Raw genomic sequence first — 17,359 nt, forward strand, 5'->3', positions numbered from 1 at the left:
TGAAATTATAGAAGCCTTTAAGAGACTGTAAGGCGTGATTTTTAACAGCAGGTGTGTCTCACCTAGCTGGTGTGGTCAAGTATAAAATGGACTAATTGCATGGTTTTGGAAGTCCTCTTGAAGTTTCTGCAGGGTAGGGTTTTTGGAAGGAGCTGGTGGCACTGGGCAGCCCCAGGCTGTCCAAGCGTGCTCCATCTTGTTCTGTGTTGTGAGTTGGATATATGGGGCCATTCTAAATTGAAAATAATTACTGTATCTAATTTTGAAAAATGGCAGTTACTGTCAATTGGTGTTTAATTTAGACAAGAACTGCTACTGCTTCAGCATCTCTGAAAATCAAGACATTAAATTACACCATCTTGCATTGAGAGATTTGTCAGAACTACAGAAGAGGACAAAACTCATGCAATCTCCTCTGGCACTGCCTGGCAAAATCAAGCTTTCTATGTCAAGGTGCTGGGTGAATGATATTTCTTTCTTGTGGGTAGCTTGCAGATGGGTTTGGGGAGTCTTGCTTTGATTTTGAGGTCACTCTGTCCAGGTCCTTGTTGTTCCCTTCCAGTGACATGTGAAGGTCCAGGGCTTGCAGTTACCTCACCAGCGCTAATAATTTGCTTTAGTTACATTTATAGGATTTGTTTCACATTTTGGGCAACGCTTCTTTTTATTCCCCTTTTATTTTTCTAGGCTTGTTGTCATGGTATCTGGCACTTCCCATTCAGATATTAAAATTGAGTGAGTGGTGTCTGTATGTCTGGTTCATTTTCCCTCTCTTATCCTCTCCCCGAGGGAGAGTTTTACGTGGGATGTAGCACACTGTTTGCAAGGGCTTCCTTTGGGGGATTTTTTAATCACGTAGCAGCGTCTCTTTTGGGGAAGGCCTGGTGCAAGGAGCCCCTTCCACTTGGGCTGGAGTTTATTAAATCCTGAGTGCACAGGGTTCCTGTGGGACCTCATTGTGCAACTCGTGTCTCCCCTCGAGCTCCCTGAAAAAGGCCTCACTCCTGCATGAATGAGCTTTTGGCTGAGTCTCTCTGGCATTAAGGCAGTGATAGGAATTTTCTGTGTGCTGATACCTGATGGGGAGTGCCATAGCTATTTGGGTATCTGGGCTCTGCCTTAGGAGGAGAGCTTGCTTGAGGGGTCTTGTCCCATCTGAGGATCTTTGTGTCATGAGGATCTTTGCAGGAGCTCTAGCTGTGGAACACAAAGGATTTTTCCCAGAAGTTTGGGGTTAGCTTTATTTTTTTGTGAAACATAAATGTGTTGCTTAGGAGGGGGGTCTGTTACAAGTGCATTTCACTATTAATCTGCAACATGGCTTTGCTCTCCAGTAGTATTTTAAGGATCTACTGAACTCAGACAATGCTGGAGGCTGTTTTTAAGCAAGGACAAATCATGCTTCTTAATTGTAGGTGCACTGTAGCATCACAGCATATCTGGGGCTCTAGATTGGATTGCATTTAAATATAGCTGACCTTTCCTAATGTATAGGGGTGGGATCTTCTCAAAAGAACGAAGGATATAGTAATTTGATGGAAGGTTCCAAAACAAAGCTTGTATTCAGACACCTTCCTACAAAAAACAAGTGATTTATCACTCATGCTTTTCTGTTTTTTGCTTTGAGAAAGATTGTGCGTTTTCCATAAATTCTTGCAAAAGTGAGAGTTAATAGGGGGAGAATGTTTTCTTGCTGTTTGTGGACAACGTATTGAATGAATCCTAGTTTGTACAAACATAAGGAGTCTGTATTGTAAATAATCTATAGACTAAATGGGTGCTGTGATAGAGCTGCACTAAGCACAGAACAAGTTACCCTTCATAGATGGGTTGCAGTGAATTGTGACAGTGACAGCCTTAGCTTAATTGTTTGGTCCTCGGAGCACTGTGTGCAGAAGATGCTTCCCTTCTGGTTTGGTTCTCCTGAGACTGCAGTGTGCATTGCTGGGGTGACAGCAGGTGATTCTCCTTGGTAAAGAGGTGGAGGATAAATGAGACCGACATCACTGGTATAAAAAAGCATCAGACAAGGTGCAGATTTTGAGCTGGTCTCATGATCAGATCTCATTTTCCCTTGATCTGAATTTTCTCTCTATAGCTTACCTCCTTTTTAAGGTGAACAGCTCTGTTTGTTGGTGACTGTTGTGGAAACAACAAGAAAAAAAATGAAAGTCATTTCACTTGACCCTCTTTGTACATTATGAATATATCATCTCAAGGATATTTATGTAACCTTCTCCAAAATCCTCTACTTCATAAAGCTTTCATATGAGCTGCAGTCATTCCTTTTCATCCCAGGAGTGTGTTTAAAAGACTTCTGCATTGGTTTGAAGGGTCACAGGGTGGTGTTCTGAAATGGACCTGCCTGCTGGAGCAGGGACTGCCTTGAACATCAGAATTCTTTGGTTACTCTTGCCTAAAAGACGGAAAACAATCTCCCTGCCATCCATCCATGGGTTCTATTTATTACAAACATCTTAATCTTGAGAAACACTGGGAAAAGTGGAAGAGTTATATGCAGGTTTGCTTGGAAGAGCCACAGGTGGACAGCAAGTTGCACTGAGCTTTTGCGACAAAGAGAAGCTCACCCCGTGACCAGTTCCTTCCCTAAATTTCACCGAGGTTTGAACAGGCAAAAATGGATCTGGGGAGATGTGGAGAATTTGTGGTGAGCATTATTTATCTTTTGGTCCCAAAGGCAGTGACTGAAGGCTGTTGCTGTCTGACGGCTCCTGCCTGGCTGATGGGAGATGAGCTGTCAGACGTGCCCTACTTCCGAAGGGAGGGATTGTGTCGGCGCTCGCGGTGCGGCTGTCGGGAGGGCAGCTTTAATTAGCTTTTACATTTGGGCAGGGGACAACAAAACCACAATTTGAGGCAGTTCAGATCGCTGCTGTCCCATTCTGGGTTTGTTCTCATCAGTGACTGCTTGTAGTGGGGGCCATAGTTCTTTATTGTGATGTTACATTCCACAGTAATTTATTTCCAAATAAAAAGGATGTTTCTAACCATTTCTTTAACTTACCTGGTCACAGGTGGGCAATTAAAAGTTGTACTCATCTCGAAGTTGCTCTTAGAATAGTTTCCTGCAATAGACTTTGAGAGAGTAGCTTGCTTCTGCTTTGCTTGTGGCAATGATTGTTCTTCATAGAACCAGCAGGAACTGTGTATTTGTAGAACTTCAGAGTAGAAGAGATTATAGAGCACTTAACACATCCTGCCAAAACGTTCCCTGGATTAATTTCTGCTTGAGCTAGAGCATAGCTTTCAGAAAAAAATCAAGCCTTCAGAATTTCCAGTGGTAGAACAGACAGAGCAGTTGGTAGGTACTTAAATTTGTGTTACCTTCTTCAATGTCAAAAAGACAGCAAATGGCTTCCACAGGAAAACAGCATTTGCTGTGTTGTTTCTAGTCTGGTTTCAGTTGCCAAGCAGTGGGATTTGGGATACATAACTCCATGGGCAGATATTAGTAAGAAAAAAAAAATTTTACTTCAGGTGATTACTAATGTAGTAGTGTTCAGGTTCAGCTTCATTCAAGTTACTATCACAACTCTTTTGGTCGGGTAGGCAGATTGACCCCCTTATCTCAGCTGAAGGAGTTCTTGTGCTGAATCCATTCTCAGGGCCCCATCACCAAGGCATCAGTGTCTTGCTTGGAGCACATGCACCAGGACTGGGCTCTTCCTCAGCAAAGCACGGGCAAATCAGAAGCAGCAATTTTTCTTTCAGTTTGTGGTTCTGTGACTTTTGTGGCAAGAATAGTTTTAACTTGTGTCAATGTTGCAAGCTTGCTGTAGCCTGTGTCAGTCTTTTCATTTCAGCATTCCTAAAGCATGGCACAGTTCATTTGGTTTGTCAGGATGTAATCTTTGTGCTGTGCAAATGTGTATTTGTGCTTTATTGTGCCACTTAAATTGCTTTGTGCTTTCCCTCTGTCCTCTTTGTGCTTATCCTCTCCTCCTCCTGTCTTTCTGCAGTCAATTTTCTCAAGCAAGGAGTTTGGGTTTTTTCCACTTACTGGTGGAAATAAACAATTTAGGGCCAAGATCTGTTTCCTGAGATAGATGCTTTCCTACAGGTCTTTCTCGTGATTTCCTGTTCACAATTCCCAGTAAGAGATCTGTTGGCTTTTTTAATCTGTTTAATGTGTGCCCTGTTAATTTTGTTTTAGTCAATTCATAAGCAGTACCAAATCAAGTCCTTTAGAGAAGACCAAGTATGTTAATGTTGATTTAATGGCATTCTTAAAATTTATTGGTCAAACTTGTAATCTCATCAAGAAGGTTGTCAGTTCAGTTTGACAGAATCTGTTTTCCATAGATTTAATTTGATTGACATCGATTTTATTACCCCTCACTAATTATTTATTATTAATGTCCAGTATTGAATATTCTGTAGTTTTGCCTTGCTCGCCATGAAACTGCTGGACCTGTAAGTCCTTGGGCTGTCCAATCCTCCCTCTTTGAATTCCAGTGCAAACACTTTTCCTCCAGGCTCCTTGAATTTGTTGTTCACAAAAGAGAGCCATTAGCCCCTTTTTTCAGAATCTGTTCTCTGCAAGTAATCCAGGTAATTTCATTTAAACATATATGACTTTAGGAGCTCCTGTTTAGCATTCACCTGGGTATATCTGCACATACTACAGGTGTACATGATGCCTCTTGCCTCTGTACTGTTGCTATTACTATCTCCTGGTGAGTCAGGATGAGTGTGTTAAGGGATCTTTTTTCTGTAACCTAAAAAAAAATACTTTGTTATTCCAGTCTTTACTAGCCAGAGGGGTATGCTGCTTTTTTTTTTCCTATGACCTTTCTGTTCTAACTAAAACAGGGGGTTTTCTATGTGTTTTCCCTTTATTTCTTAATATAAATATGAAATTGGCCAGTGTAGACTGGCTTACAGAGGGAGTAAAGGAAGGTGCAGGTCTTTGACACTGCCTTTTTTGCAGTTGCAGGCTTTTGGATGTATGGATAAAAATGGTACAAGGTGAATTGATTTTTTTTTTTTTTCCTCATCACTTGTTTTAAGTGTAATTTTCAGCTCTGAAATGGAATGCAAATGCAAAACGTGTACATTTCCAGTTTGGGTTTGGCTTTGCCTGGTTTGGGTTTTTTTGGGACTGTCAAGTCCTTGATAAGTTCTAACCCTGTTACTGCTCATTTTTAGACCTATTCCTTACCAGATTCTGGGAGGTCCACTATACATTTTCTGCTGCTAGAGAAAACATTCAGAAGGAGCAGTGGGAATAGCAAGATAACAAGGTGTTGTTTTAGGATCATCTAGAAATATCTCTTGCCTGACCTACTGAATCACAGCATGTGATGAACTATTGGATTCCAAATCACAGAAAATATTTACTATTTACGGTGCTGTTCCTGGGAAGTGTAGCATGGGAATGAACTACAGTGTCTGTGTGGGATCCCACTGAGAGGTCCAGCTGCTTGCTTTGTGCTGCCAGATTGTGTCCAAAGAAGTGTTACCCTTTTGGAGTACATGCAGGAAGAGCACATGATGAAGAAAATAAGGAAGTTCATACTGTTTACTGTATTTTGGAAGAAATCCTTTCCTTTCTTCACCTGTAACTGTTTTTTTTTTCCTGACATAAGGTACATTGCTCTTGAGAGGAATTTGAAACTCATGTTTAGCTGCACATATAATTTTTTTTTTACTTCTAAACTGCAAATGTTTAGTACAGTAAAACTTTATGATGTTTGCCACAGTCATCATAAAGCTTTTCACAGACAAAAATCTAATATGAGTTTTTCTTTTCAATTTTTTGAGACTGGGGCATTTGTGTCAGTTTTCAAACACATGATAATATTTAGGTGAGATGGTGGAAAATACAAAACAACCAAACAAAATACACCCCTGAAGTGGAAAGCTCTTAATGGGAAGGTTTTTTTTCCCTTCCACTTCACTGGTACAGTGAGGTCTATGCCAGAATGCAGCAGAAAGAATTTGCTGATGGAAACAACTACACCAAGCTTTCAGTGGGCTGTGAAGGGTGTGGAGTTTGAGAGTTTTGAACATAAAGGGATACTCAATGAATTGACAGAAATTCAGTGCTCAGAATTCTGAGCATTCACCCTTTTTTTCTGAGAGTACAGTACAGCTAATATAGCAATCAGTGGGATATGAATTCATAACCAAATGCTTCTGAGCAACAGGCCTGTAATCCTATTAAAAATTTCATACATTTCTTGGTGTCCAGGAGTATATACAGTAAGAAGAAACTGTGTTTCTGCAGACCTGTTATTTGAAAGGAAAATGGTATGACAGTGTTAATAGTTTTGATTAAGCCAGGTTCTGCCATCCTGCTTGCAGATGAGACCAAATTTATTCGTTTTGCTATCTGTTATCCTTCACCTTGGAGAAATTATATTTATCTATTGCCACTTGGTAGTGAGAATGAGAGATGATGGTACCTAAATAACTTGAAAGTTAGTGGGGGACTCAAAAAAAAAAAAAAAAAAAAAAAAAAGTTGTGTTATTGGGATCTCATTATTTTATTCTCAAGCCATTTATTTCCCTTTCCTACTGGTAGTGTAGTCTGTGGGTTTGCAGTCCATGGTCTCTTGTGTAAGTACTTACAGAAGTGAGAATGTTGAAAAGCAGTGTATACATTGTAGAGGTTGGTCAGTCCATGTGCCTTGAGAATAGCAGTGGCTGGACATGGAAGCCCAGGATCAGACATTGGCCATAAATCCCAGTCTCACATCAGCTGTTCCTGCTCTCCATGTACCTCTGAAGTCCCAAGATGATTAATAGGGAAAGCATACAAACACAGGTTATCCAAGCTCTGATCCTTGAGTCTCCTTCCCCCCATAAAAAGATGTTTGTTTCCTAGGGAATGGCTTTCCTCTCCCTAGGATTGTTTAGGATTACATGTATCAAAGATTTTATGTGTTCAGAGGCACAGGAATTGGGACTGTATAAAATACCCCAGGTAGGCAAGCAGAAGAAGGCATGGCAGGGAAAGTATCTTTACACTATTTTTGCTCCAGGCTTTGTGCTCAGCCAGACTTCAGGTCGTTCTTGGTTAATGTCATGTAACTTGGGTAAGAATATTTTTGCTGAGATTAGTTCAGCTCTCCAGGAAGACAGAGTATGTTTTTATACCTTTTTCTGAAGTTAAATTCATGGGATGGAATTGCTCCCTGGCTGTATTGTATGTTAAAACAGCCATTTCTTCTCCTTCGCCTGCATGTGGGCATTTCAGGCATGAACTGCAGTGTTTCCATGGATTTTTAAAGTCTTCCATTGCATAGTTAGCAGCTTTTAGGGCTTTGATCTGATTTCGTAAGACAGAAGCGCTCCCTGTATTTGTGTTACAGCAAACGCTGTATTTTTGGTGGCGTCTGACTTTGAGAAACACACAGATGCTTTTTTGTAGTCCAGGAGACAAAGAAACAAAGCTTTGTGCTGGGAGGCAGGATCTGTGCCTCCAGGGGACATCAAGGCACTTGGTGTGCAGCTGCCTTCCCAACCTCCCCTTCCTCCTAGTGTGCAGGAGCTGGGTCGCTGCTTGCTGCTCCCATGGCTAGAAATCTCCACAAATGCTGCTCCTCTCCTGGGGAGGGGTTTTCACATGTTTCCTTTCTCACTGCCTGTGAGCAGGAGCATTTTGATCCCCTGCACATCAGTGTCGAGGGACAGGTGGTTTTTTGGCTTGCTGTGCTCCAGATACACAGAAAGGGTGTATGACAGGGAGCCTGACAGGATGGTTCACCTGCCTGCTTGGGCTTTCTGATTATTGAAATGTGATCATCTGTGTGTGTTTGAGTTCGTGTGTGTTTGAGTTCATGTGCCTTAAAAAAAAAAAGGCTGTGTTTTCCAAACATGCAAAATAAGTTCAGTAGGATGCTGGAAGGAAGGGATCTGGAAGCGGCTGTCTGTCACGTTGCATTATTAGAATTGGTGCTGCAAAGCTGCTGCCTGGGAATTGGGAAGAGATCCATGTGGAGCGGGTTCTCCCAGCCCTGTGCAGCCCCACAGCCCTGTGTGTGTGTGTGAGATCCCTGCAGTGCCCACGGCACAGCCTCTCCAGCCCCGTGTCACTTAGCCCAGTTATTTAACCTGCTGCACACACACACACACGGGTCTGGCTGGGCAGGCAGGAGCTGTTGAAAGGCTTTTGGCTGCTGCAGTGGCCTCCTGCCATCCCGTGCACAGCAGAGGTTGTTGCACTGTTTGGGTTTGCTGTCATCTCAAATGCTCCAAGGGGAGCTCTAATGTGGTCCCTCACCCGGCTGCAATTTGGGCTGTCCCTACTCCTATTTACTGGCTGCTCACTGAGCAGTAAAAAGAGATGTAAAGGTGGTTTTCTGTTCCTCAGCTCGTTCAAGGTTAGTGTAAAAATGCAGTTTCCTAATTTTGCAGTTTAAATACTTCAATACATATTTATAAACAGCAGCAAAATTATATGTGTGTGTTTATTTAATTTTAAGAGGTGGCCTTGTTACTGGCAGGTCAGCCAGTTATATTTATTAGGAGCTCAGCACAAAACTATTACACAGTTCTGTTGCTGTCAAGCCTCATACATGCTTTGCAGTAAACTCCTGGGGAAGCAGGGTGAGGAGTTGCTGCTTCTCATTCTTACAGGAGGATCTTCAGAGCAGCAATTTAAAGTTATGATGGCTCCCCCTGTATTAAGGAGATAAAGAAATGGTGAAAAACAGCATAGAGACTGTAAGGGAAAGCAGGGATGAAATGAACAGTGTAAGAAAATTGTGCTTTCACTCTTGGAAGTTGCTCCTGTGCTGAAAAATACTGAGTCCTTTTTTCTTTATTTTTTGTGTTTCAACAGGGCAGAGTTTAGGGTATGGATTCGTTAACTACATTGATCCAAAGGATGCAGAGAAAGCCATTAACACTTTAAATGGACTCAGACTCCAGACCAAAACCATAAAGGTAAGACAATATAAAATGCTTTTTGCTCAATTCAGGAACAGGAGAAAGTAGTTGGAACTGTTTCTGGCAATTTCATCACTATTTTATTCTCCATTGTAAGGGGGTTAACGAGCTCCTCCTTGGAACAATGGGCAGACATGCAGAAGATGAAATCTCTCTTCTCCGAAATTGCTGCTATTGTTAAAGAGAGGGGAAAGTAACAGGAAGCTCTTTAAAGTGTGACAGTGAAGCTTAAATGTAGAATAGAACAGCCAGAGTGATACCATTATCCATAAACAGGGGAAGGAGGTGATGGTGTATTCACAAGTTACATGTGTCCTTATGTTTTAATGGGAAATACTTTGTCACAGAGTTCTCCTTTAGTGACACTCCTGTCATTATCAGGTGTTGAAAGCATGTTTCTCACAAGTTAGAATGTCATTCTCAAAAAAAAAAAAAATTCTCAATTTCCACATCCTTAATTTGATTTATTCTTTTAAAAGCTGGAGGCTTCCCACCGAAGTCTCTTATTTCATTGTTTGTAATAGACCATTAGTTATTCAATGACCTTCTTAAGTGGTCTCACAAGAAAAGCAAGCTTCTACACTGTCACAGTTTTTGCTGCATGGCTGATGAAGCTGTTCTGGAACAGCTTACAGAAGATTTCCATATCCCGAATTCTGACAAATAATACAGCTTAAGGGATGTGAATCAAAAAATTGAAGAGGAGCAAACAGCAGATCAGATTCAAATTATCTGAAACTGCTTTGATCATTTTTTTGAATGCTAGCTTTTGATTTGCACCATTTTCTTAATTTTTCTTCTGTAGTTAATTTGTATTTCAAAGCTAAAATGTTAATATAAAAATAGAATTTTTACTGTACTGAATATTGGTGCGAGTAATGTCAGTGATGTTGTAATCTTGCAAAAAAAAATACAGTGTAATGTGGTCAATACTGTAGGTTTTGGCTGTCTGGCTAAAGATTACGGTTGAGACAAAGTGGTATTCCTTGAAGCAAAATTATTTCTTGGATTCTGGTGTAGTTCTAAGGGTTGTTTCAAGCAAGCTTTTCCCCTGATGTTTGATCAGTGAAGAGCAGAAGTGCTGAGCTGAGGGTTATGAAAGTGGTGGAGCAGCTGCATGGATTTCATAGAAAATGATGCTTCCAAACCTCCCTCAGACCATCCAGATTCCATCCCACAGATGGGCATGTGGGCCATGCATCAGAATGCTCACAGCATGGTTTTGTAGAGCTAATGGAAACACTTAGAGGACTATGTAAGGCAGGGCAGCAAAATCTACCATCTTATCAACTGCTGCAGGTGGAAATGCAGGCTTGGACTCAGCAGTTTCCACTTACAGTGAGAAGTTGCTCTCCAGATTGCTTTTAAAGGCACATTATCAGGGAAAAAAAAATTGAAAATACCATTAAAAACTCAGTAGAACTTGAAAAATCTAGATCAGTTTTTCATGCAGCAAATGTATATTTTGAACATTATTCAGCTGTACGAAAACTGCATTTCTTGTCCCTAAGTACCTTTGTTGCTTTGCCTCTGTTTTTCTTTTTTGTGAACCAGAGCATTTTGAATTTACATTCATAATATTTCAAGGTTACAGGAAACTCATGTGGTAAAAGGCCTCCAGAAACTGCAGTCCACACCAGTTATTATTATGCATTTCTCAACATGCAAAATTAAACCATTATGCCTTTTTTATCATCTGTAGCAAGACTTTTGTTATCTGTGAACTTCGTATGCAAAATCTTATTTGTGATTTTTTTTTTAATTCAGTATAAATTTTAGAAATTCAGTGGCTTGTTTGTTTTGGCATTTGCATGTATATTGATAGCTCGTAGACAAGCATAAAATAAAAGGACATTTTTGGGGGGTGGCTCTTGAAAGTTGTTAAATTTTAATAATAAGCAAAGAGATTGATCTGATAATCTACATGCACAGGAGCTGCATATGTTGTTCTATGACTGGGAGGAAGCACAGAGTTTGTGGGTTTTTTTTAATAAAGTTGGGTTTATGCAGTTGCCGAAAACCAACCCAAGGGAGCCTTCTATCCCAACAGGCAAAGCTTTGGCCCCAGGGACAGCTAACCAGTAGTTTTCAACCCAATTTTTCATTGCAGAATAGCATGTGATTACCTTACCTTTACCCCCTTGTTTTTTTTATATTTTTAATTATGTGGTATTTCTGGAAATCCTGATAAATTAAGTCTGCTTTCCCTAGTACTCTGCAGTGGGATGGAGCTTTCCCAGTGTTCACGCTGAGGGCTAAATCAGGTGTATTCAGTGCTGGCAGTGGCTTTTCTGTTGCTGGAGATATCTCTGGTTTCCAAAGGGTTTCAAGGTGATGAGGAACAGTACTCAGCACTGCTGAACCTCCTCACTTGCCCATTTCCCCCACATGCTGATTTCCAACCTCTCACTGTTGTTCTTTGTAAGGCTGAAGTATTTAAACTTGTGGAAATACTATATTTAATTATCAGACCGAATTACTTTAGCTACAGATGCCCTTTACAGTTACTAAAAATGCACCATTGGTGCATTAAAAAAAACCTCTCTCAAGAGAACATCCAGAAAGGAATTTGGTGGCATATAGTTTTGTAGACCAAAAAATATTTAGTAGAACAACACTGAGCTGGAAAAGTACTGAACAGTACTTTGTTCTGCTTTCTTCATGAATGTGGCTGGGTTTTTTGCTTCAGAATCAATCTGTAAATATCTTATTGATGGATGGGCTGAACCTTGGCCCCTATCCATGTGTGTTGGGTAGCTGCAGTCCTCCAGGTAGAATTTCTCTGGCTGTCTTTTGGAAGCTGTTTTGATGGAAAGAAAGTTAAAATGAGTAATCTGTGAAAGCCCTTTTACAGTGGCAAATTACTTCTGCTTGCCAAGGTCACTGTGCTCCCGCTGGTTTTGTCCCATCTGTGTTGTGGGCTCTGCTGTTCCTTGCACCTAGACTGAATATGAGGAGGCTATGGGGAGTTGTTTTTGCACTCATTTTTTGAGCCCACAAGGCTAAATTCCTGTTTAAAAATAATATATGTATTTTATACATGTGGCCCGAGATGCTGTCCTTTTCACTTCTGTAACATTTTTGTGGCAGCTTAATGTTCTGTCTCTCCCTGATGCCTTGCAAAACAGCCATGCAGTCACAGGAGGAACTGGCTTAATAGCAGGATCAGCAGAACAGCCAGGCACAGTCAGCTCTGATGTGTGGACTAAAATAACTGAAGAAATGTTCTTTTTATTCTGTCATTGTTATGATAAATAATCCCTTTTCACTCTAGCCGCTAAAATATTTATGTGCATTTTATTTAAGTCAATGATGCCCTTTCAAGTCAAAGTTGAGAGGTGACGATTTACAGAATATCTGTTGAGGAAAAGCATTGGAAGGGAGTGTTGTGTTTGGTGGTAATAGGTTATACACATTTTGTTCCTCCTCAGCTGATCATAGTGCATATTTTATTTACGCCATTTCATAGCAGCATCATCTTGTGAGAGAGAAAAGCTTCACTTTATTTTTACAGCTAAAGCTTGACATAATTCTGCAAAACATTTTAGAATGAGGGAAGAGACTGTGTGTTGAAATAAATATATATTCCAGAAATTGAATCTATTTTTAGAAATTAAATTTGCCCATCCATAAAAGCACATGAAAGGTCACTGCTGCTGTTGAAGATTGCCTGGCAATTCAGTTGCATCAAATATCAGAAGGAAAATAAGATGTGTGATGGATGGGGTACAGATTGTTTAAACTGCTGCTTTGCCCTGAAAAAAGGACAACACCTGAAAGGATGTGAAGGAAGTGTTTTACAATTTACTTGGGGATTCAGGTGACCTGGCTTCATTGGAACAAGGGCAGAACAGTTTTGAAAGGAAGTTTGAAATCTAAAAAGAGCCAGTGACCCCCTGAAGTGCAGTCTTGTGCACCCCTCTCTTCCTTTTTCTCTGTTGTCTGAGAAGTAGGTTTGCTTCTTCCTTCTCTCACAGGAGCAGGTACATGCTGTGACACTGCTGGAGCAAAGGGAGATGTCCCCAGAGAGGGAGAAGGAATCTGGGTTCTCTGAGCCCTTGATAACCTCCAGTTTTTAAATCCACCATATCTATCCAATGGTAAAATACCAAATGGATAAGATGATTTCTCTCTGCTCAGAAGCTTTTTCTAGTTACTTTAATTTTCAGTTAAATTGAATAAATAGCATGGAATTTTTTATTTCTGCTTTATTCTCCTGTTTTGATCAATAGGTCTGGATGTTCCTAGTTTAAAATGCAGCAAATAAGGCTGTGGGAGAAAGTAATGCTGCTTTTTCTGAAAATAAAGTAGTAGCATTACTGCTGAAAGATCTTCCTATTTATCTTGGTTTCTGTGGCATTTCTCAAAATGCCAGCTATTTCCACAAAACTCAGGCTCTAAATCTGTCCATGTTAATTCTTGTAATTGTCCACAAAACTACAAACCATCCTGTCACTGTAGGGTAACCAAACAACAGCAGCCTCAGACTTCTCTGTCCTACAAAGTCATTTGTCAAAAAGATTGCCTTCCAGCCGTGCTCGGCGGAGGCATTGCAGCAGGGAGTGCTGGGGAAGAGACTGCATCTCCTGCACCCCATCCTAGGCTCCTGGGGAGGAGTGGGGGGAGCTCAACACAATTTGGGTGGCAGCCAGAAAGCGCTGGGTTGCTGACAGTGATGGTGGCAGAGCGCTGGTGTTGGGTGCCTCTGGTGCAGTGCTTGGCCAAAACCCCGTGTTTTCCAACCGTGTTCTTCCACAGCCTCCCCAGGGCCACCGAGCCTGCTGGGCACTGCCTGCAGCCTCCTGTCCCTCTGAAGAAATGGGATGTTGTGCAAGGCTGGGTGGTAAGGAGAGGGTGTACAGAGAGATCAGGGCAAGGCACAGGAGGAGCTTGGATGCTCTGCAAGGAGGAAGAGATGGAAGGTTGGGGTATTGGAAGATGCTGGGAGTAGCTGAGTATGCTGGACTGCAGCAAGGAGGGATTTGCATTTTTGAGTCTCTTTGTGTGTAGTTGCATTGAACCCCTGTTTTTCCCCTTTCCTGAAAATTCACATTACAACGCAAACTGCAGATTGGGATGTAGCTATTTGGTAGCTCCTTCTAAAATTGAGGTAGCTGCTTGTTCTCTTTTATGGTAGCTGAGAGTTAGTCAAAGAGGGTCGTCTGCTGTGGCTGCTGCTCCCCAAGACCAAGTCTTGGACCAGAAACTTGAAAGATGCCACAGACCTGGAAAGCCTCAACTAAGTTGACTCCTGTTTTGCTCCTTAGGAGCCTCTGTCAGTGTAACGCTTTGGGATTGACAGTGCTTGTTAACAAACCCTCCTCCACTCTTTGTGCATGCAATGATACTGGTGCTCAGAGGACCTTTCAGTGCTGCATTTGAAGGTTCAGCTTTGGTTCTGCTCTTTCAGCAGGCACCAGAGAGTCTCTGCCTCTTAATTTCATGCATCTTCTCTTAATCGGGATTTCTCTTCTTACTGCCTTGGTTTTGCCAGTGAGTCTTTTTCACTCCACAGAGCCAGAGCAATTATTTCTCTTAGCCTTGCTCTTGATACATCCAAGAGTGTTCCTAGGTTATTATCTATGGATGTCTTTCCTGAAATGATGGGATAGCCCATTGTACCTGCAATTATAATTAATCTCTGTAAAATGGCATTGAATCGCTCAACAGTAAAGTGCATTGTCACTCCCCTCCATCCCCCAGCCAAGGGCTTAAAGAGAAAGGACAGAGCAGTGCAAGCATCAGATGTGAAAGTATTCCAGATCCTGGTCTTCATCGTTGAACCAGAGGGCTTTTGTGTTTGCTTGTTCTGACAAAGCACAGAGCTTTCACAGGAGGGTGTCTCAAATCTGGTTTTGCACAAAATTAGGACACAGTTGAGGGTCTGGAAGTGCCTGTGAGGAAATGTTTCTTTCTGCCATAGCCCATTCACTGGTGCTAAGATGATTTTACTTCTAGTTCTTTGTGTATACTAGTTCTGGATGTGCATTAAACAAGTGAGACTGTGCTTTTGTGAGGCTTTTGACCGGCTGTGTTCAAGCCCTTAAGTCCATACCAGTGGAATAAGGGGCAACAAGTGAGGGTAAGGGTTGTCCCCATTTTAAAGTGGACTTAAGGCAGAAAAAGCCAAATGACTCACCCCAAAATTCACACAAGAAATCCTAGATCTTGGGGAGTCACAAAAGGACAAAGGTCACCAAGAAGTCTGGTATTTTTGAATGTTGCACAAACTTTCTGAAACCTGCCCATGGAGTCACTTAATGCTGACTGCCCCTTAGCTGCTTGTGGCTGGAGAGGTGTCTCAGGGACTGCAGGTGTCCTGGGTGGGTGACTTGGTGGTCCTTAGGTGCCTGTGCTGCACTCTGAATCAAGGCTCCTGCATGGTTTCCCATTCTCCAGGTGAGGAATGGTAGATGCAGAGCAAGACACATCTCGGGGAAGGTTGGTATCTGCAGAATTAGCTGCTTGGTTGCTGCTCAGATGTGTCCAGGGCAGGGTGACTGTGCTGGCAAGGCATATCATTCCAGGAAAGGATGATGCAGCTCCTCTTCAGAGCCGACCAGAGCTGAATTTTACAAGGAGGCTTCTAGAAATGGACTTGGATCTTTGAGAAGTCTGGGATTAGCACAGGAGTTGAAGGCTCCTCTTACAGGGAGCAGCAGCAAAGTGGTTAAGTGGCAGCGTTCAAATGGCTGCTGTTGCTTGTTCTAGAAGACAAATGGGATGTGTTCATGCCTCTGGCTGCCTTTGCTGTGGGCTCTGGGTTGGGAAGGCCAGGCTGCTTCAATTTATGTTCTGAAGAGTCTCGCGGTTAGTAATTCTTCAAAAAGTTTTCTGTATGGGAAAGGTAAGAAATCAATAGGGAAGATAATTACTTGGAGATATTTTCTGTGCACCTGAAGAAAAATGTGCTTTGCCATGGAAGATGTGAAATGCCGGACCTTCTAATGCTGCAGTAGTGTTGGGAAACAGTGGTGCAGCCTCTGGAGATAGCTGTTTATTATGAAGAGAAGCCCTTACACCGGCTAATGCTCAATGTCAGATGAGAAATGTCCTATTAAATGTTTTTCATAGTTATTATGTATGTATTTATAGAAACTAACATCTGAGGCCAGCAAGCCATTAAATGAATTGTACAATATTTTATCTTCCTTGCAAATTTGACCGCAGAACTCCTAAATGATCTTATGCAGTGAAATCCAACACCATGGTTCGACCTTCAACCGTTGTACGAGCGGACAAACATTTTAATGCTGAGAAATGCCTGGGTCAAACAGTAGTTTGGTGTTCTCTAGCTCATTATTTGGAATCCTGGCCACCACAAGGAATTCATACTCTTTTCTTTTTCAACGCTCTGTTTCATTACAGGGTGCTAACACTGCCGTGAGCAAAGGAAGGGAAAAAAAATCATTTTTGAGCGTGAATATAAAGAATTAATGCAGCATCCTCACGCAGCGCTTTGCAGTTTGCAGGGATAAAATGGGAGCTGGTTTTTGCTCCCATTTTAACTCACACAGCATAAGGAGCTTCTGGTGTGATGGAGGGTCAGGGTGGGCGATTTCTTCCTTTGATAGCTCACACATGGGAAGACATCCCGTCCTCAGCACTAACTGAATAATAGCTTGAAAGCAGGATGGCACACTCTAACCGATCGATTTGTCATTGGCTGACCTCAGAGGGAAGATGAAAAAGATTCAAAAGCAGATAAATAATTGACATTACTAGCCTTGAGTCCATTCAGCTCCGCAACCTTTTCTCCTTGATATTAAAGACGGCTGAGTTGCTTTTGGCAGCTTCTTTCTTTGGCTCAGGCTCCCCTGCAGCCTGAATGTTTGATTGCAGGAGGAAATAAAAACTAGACCTGAGCAGCAATAGGTGTTCACATGTGCTGTGAGTGGAGGGTTGGGAGTGTGAGCAGCCTCTCCTTCCTCTGCCTGCCTGCAAGGCCCACGAGAGCAGAGAACCTTCTGTAAGTAGAAATGTATATATATATATAAAATGTCAGGCACTCATTGCTCTGGGAAGTAGTGTTTTTTGCATATCCCAGTACTTTTCATCTTCCCTGTAATGTGGCATTTGGTTAATGAATGTGCCAGAGTGAGAAACCCAAAGGAAACCCCTGGCTGTTTGCCCAGGAACTTTATTCATTTTGCTGTTCTCAGTTTTGAGGAATAGGTAAGATCCCTACCCTCACTCCAGAGAGTCTCTTAAATGTTTTTTAAGCTGTTATTCCTAAAGTAGGTTAAACTGTAGATGCCTGAAGTCTTACAGTGCCCTCTCAAGGTGAGGCATTTGATGAGGAGGGAGAGTCTGTTTTTCCAAATGCCCCAGCACCAAACCAAGCTGTAGGTGAAAGCACCATGTGATTATCCCTGGTGTCCCCTAGAGTCTGGATTGAGCCTTGTTACATAAAAGCCAAGTGGTGCCATCCATGTGTGTTCTG

General features: G+C 41.9%; 1 protein-coding gene across 9 annotated transcripts in view; it reads left to right on the forward strand.

The window, feature by feature from the left end:
• Window positions 1-17,359, forward strand: part of ELAVL4 (ELAV like RNA binding protein 4) — an 80,895-nt gene that overhangs the window by 52,174 nt on the left and 11,362 nt on the right. For all 9 annotated transcript variants that reach the window (XM_039711697.1, XM_039711690.1, XM_039711689.1 and 6 more), the window contains exon 3: window positions 8,810-8,913. In XM_039711697.1, the coding sequence (XP_039567631.1) occupies window positions 8,810-8,913 (104 nt within the window). The remainder of the gene's footprint in view (window positions 1-8,809; window positions 8,914-17,359) is intronic.

The sequence above is a fragment of the Passer montanus genome, unplaced genomic scaffold, assembly GCF_014805655.1.
Source record: "Passer montanus isolate IOZ18808 unplaced genomic scaffold, ASM1480565v1 scaffold25, whole genome shotgun sequence".
In the NCBI taxonomy this organism is placed as follows: Eukaryota; Metazoa; Chordata; class Aves; order Passeriformes; family Passeridae; genus Passer; species Passer montanus.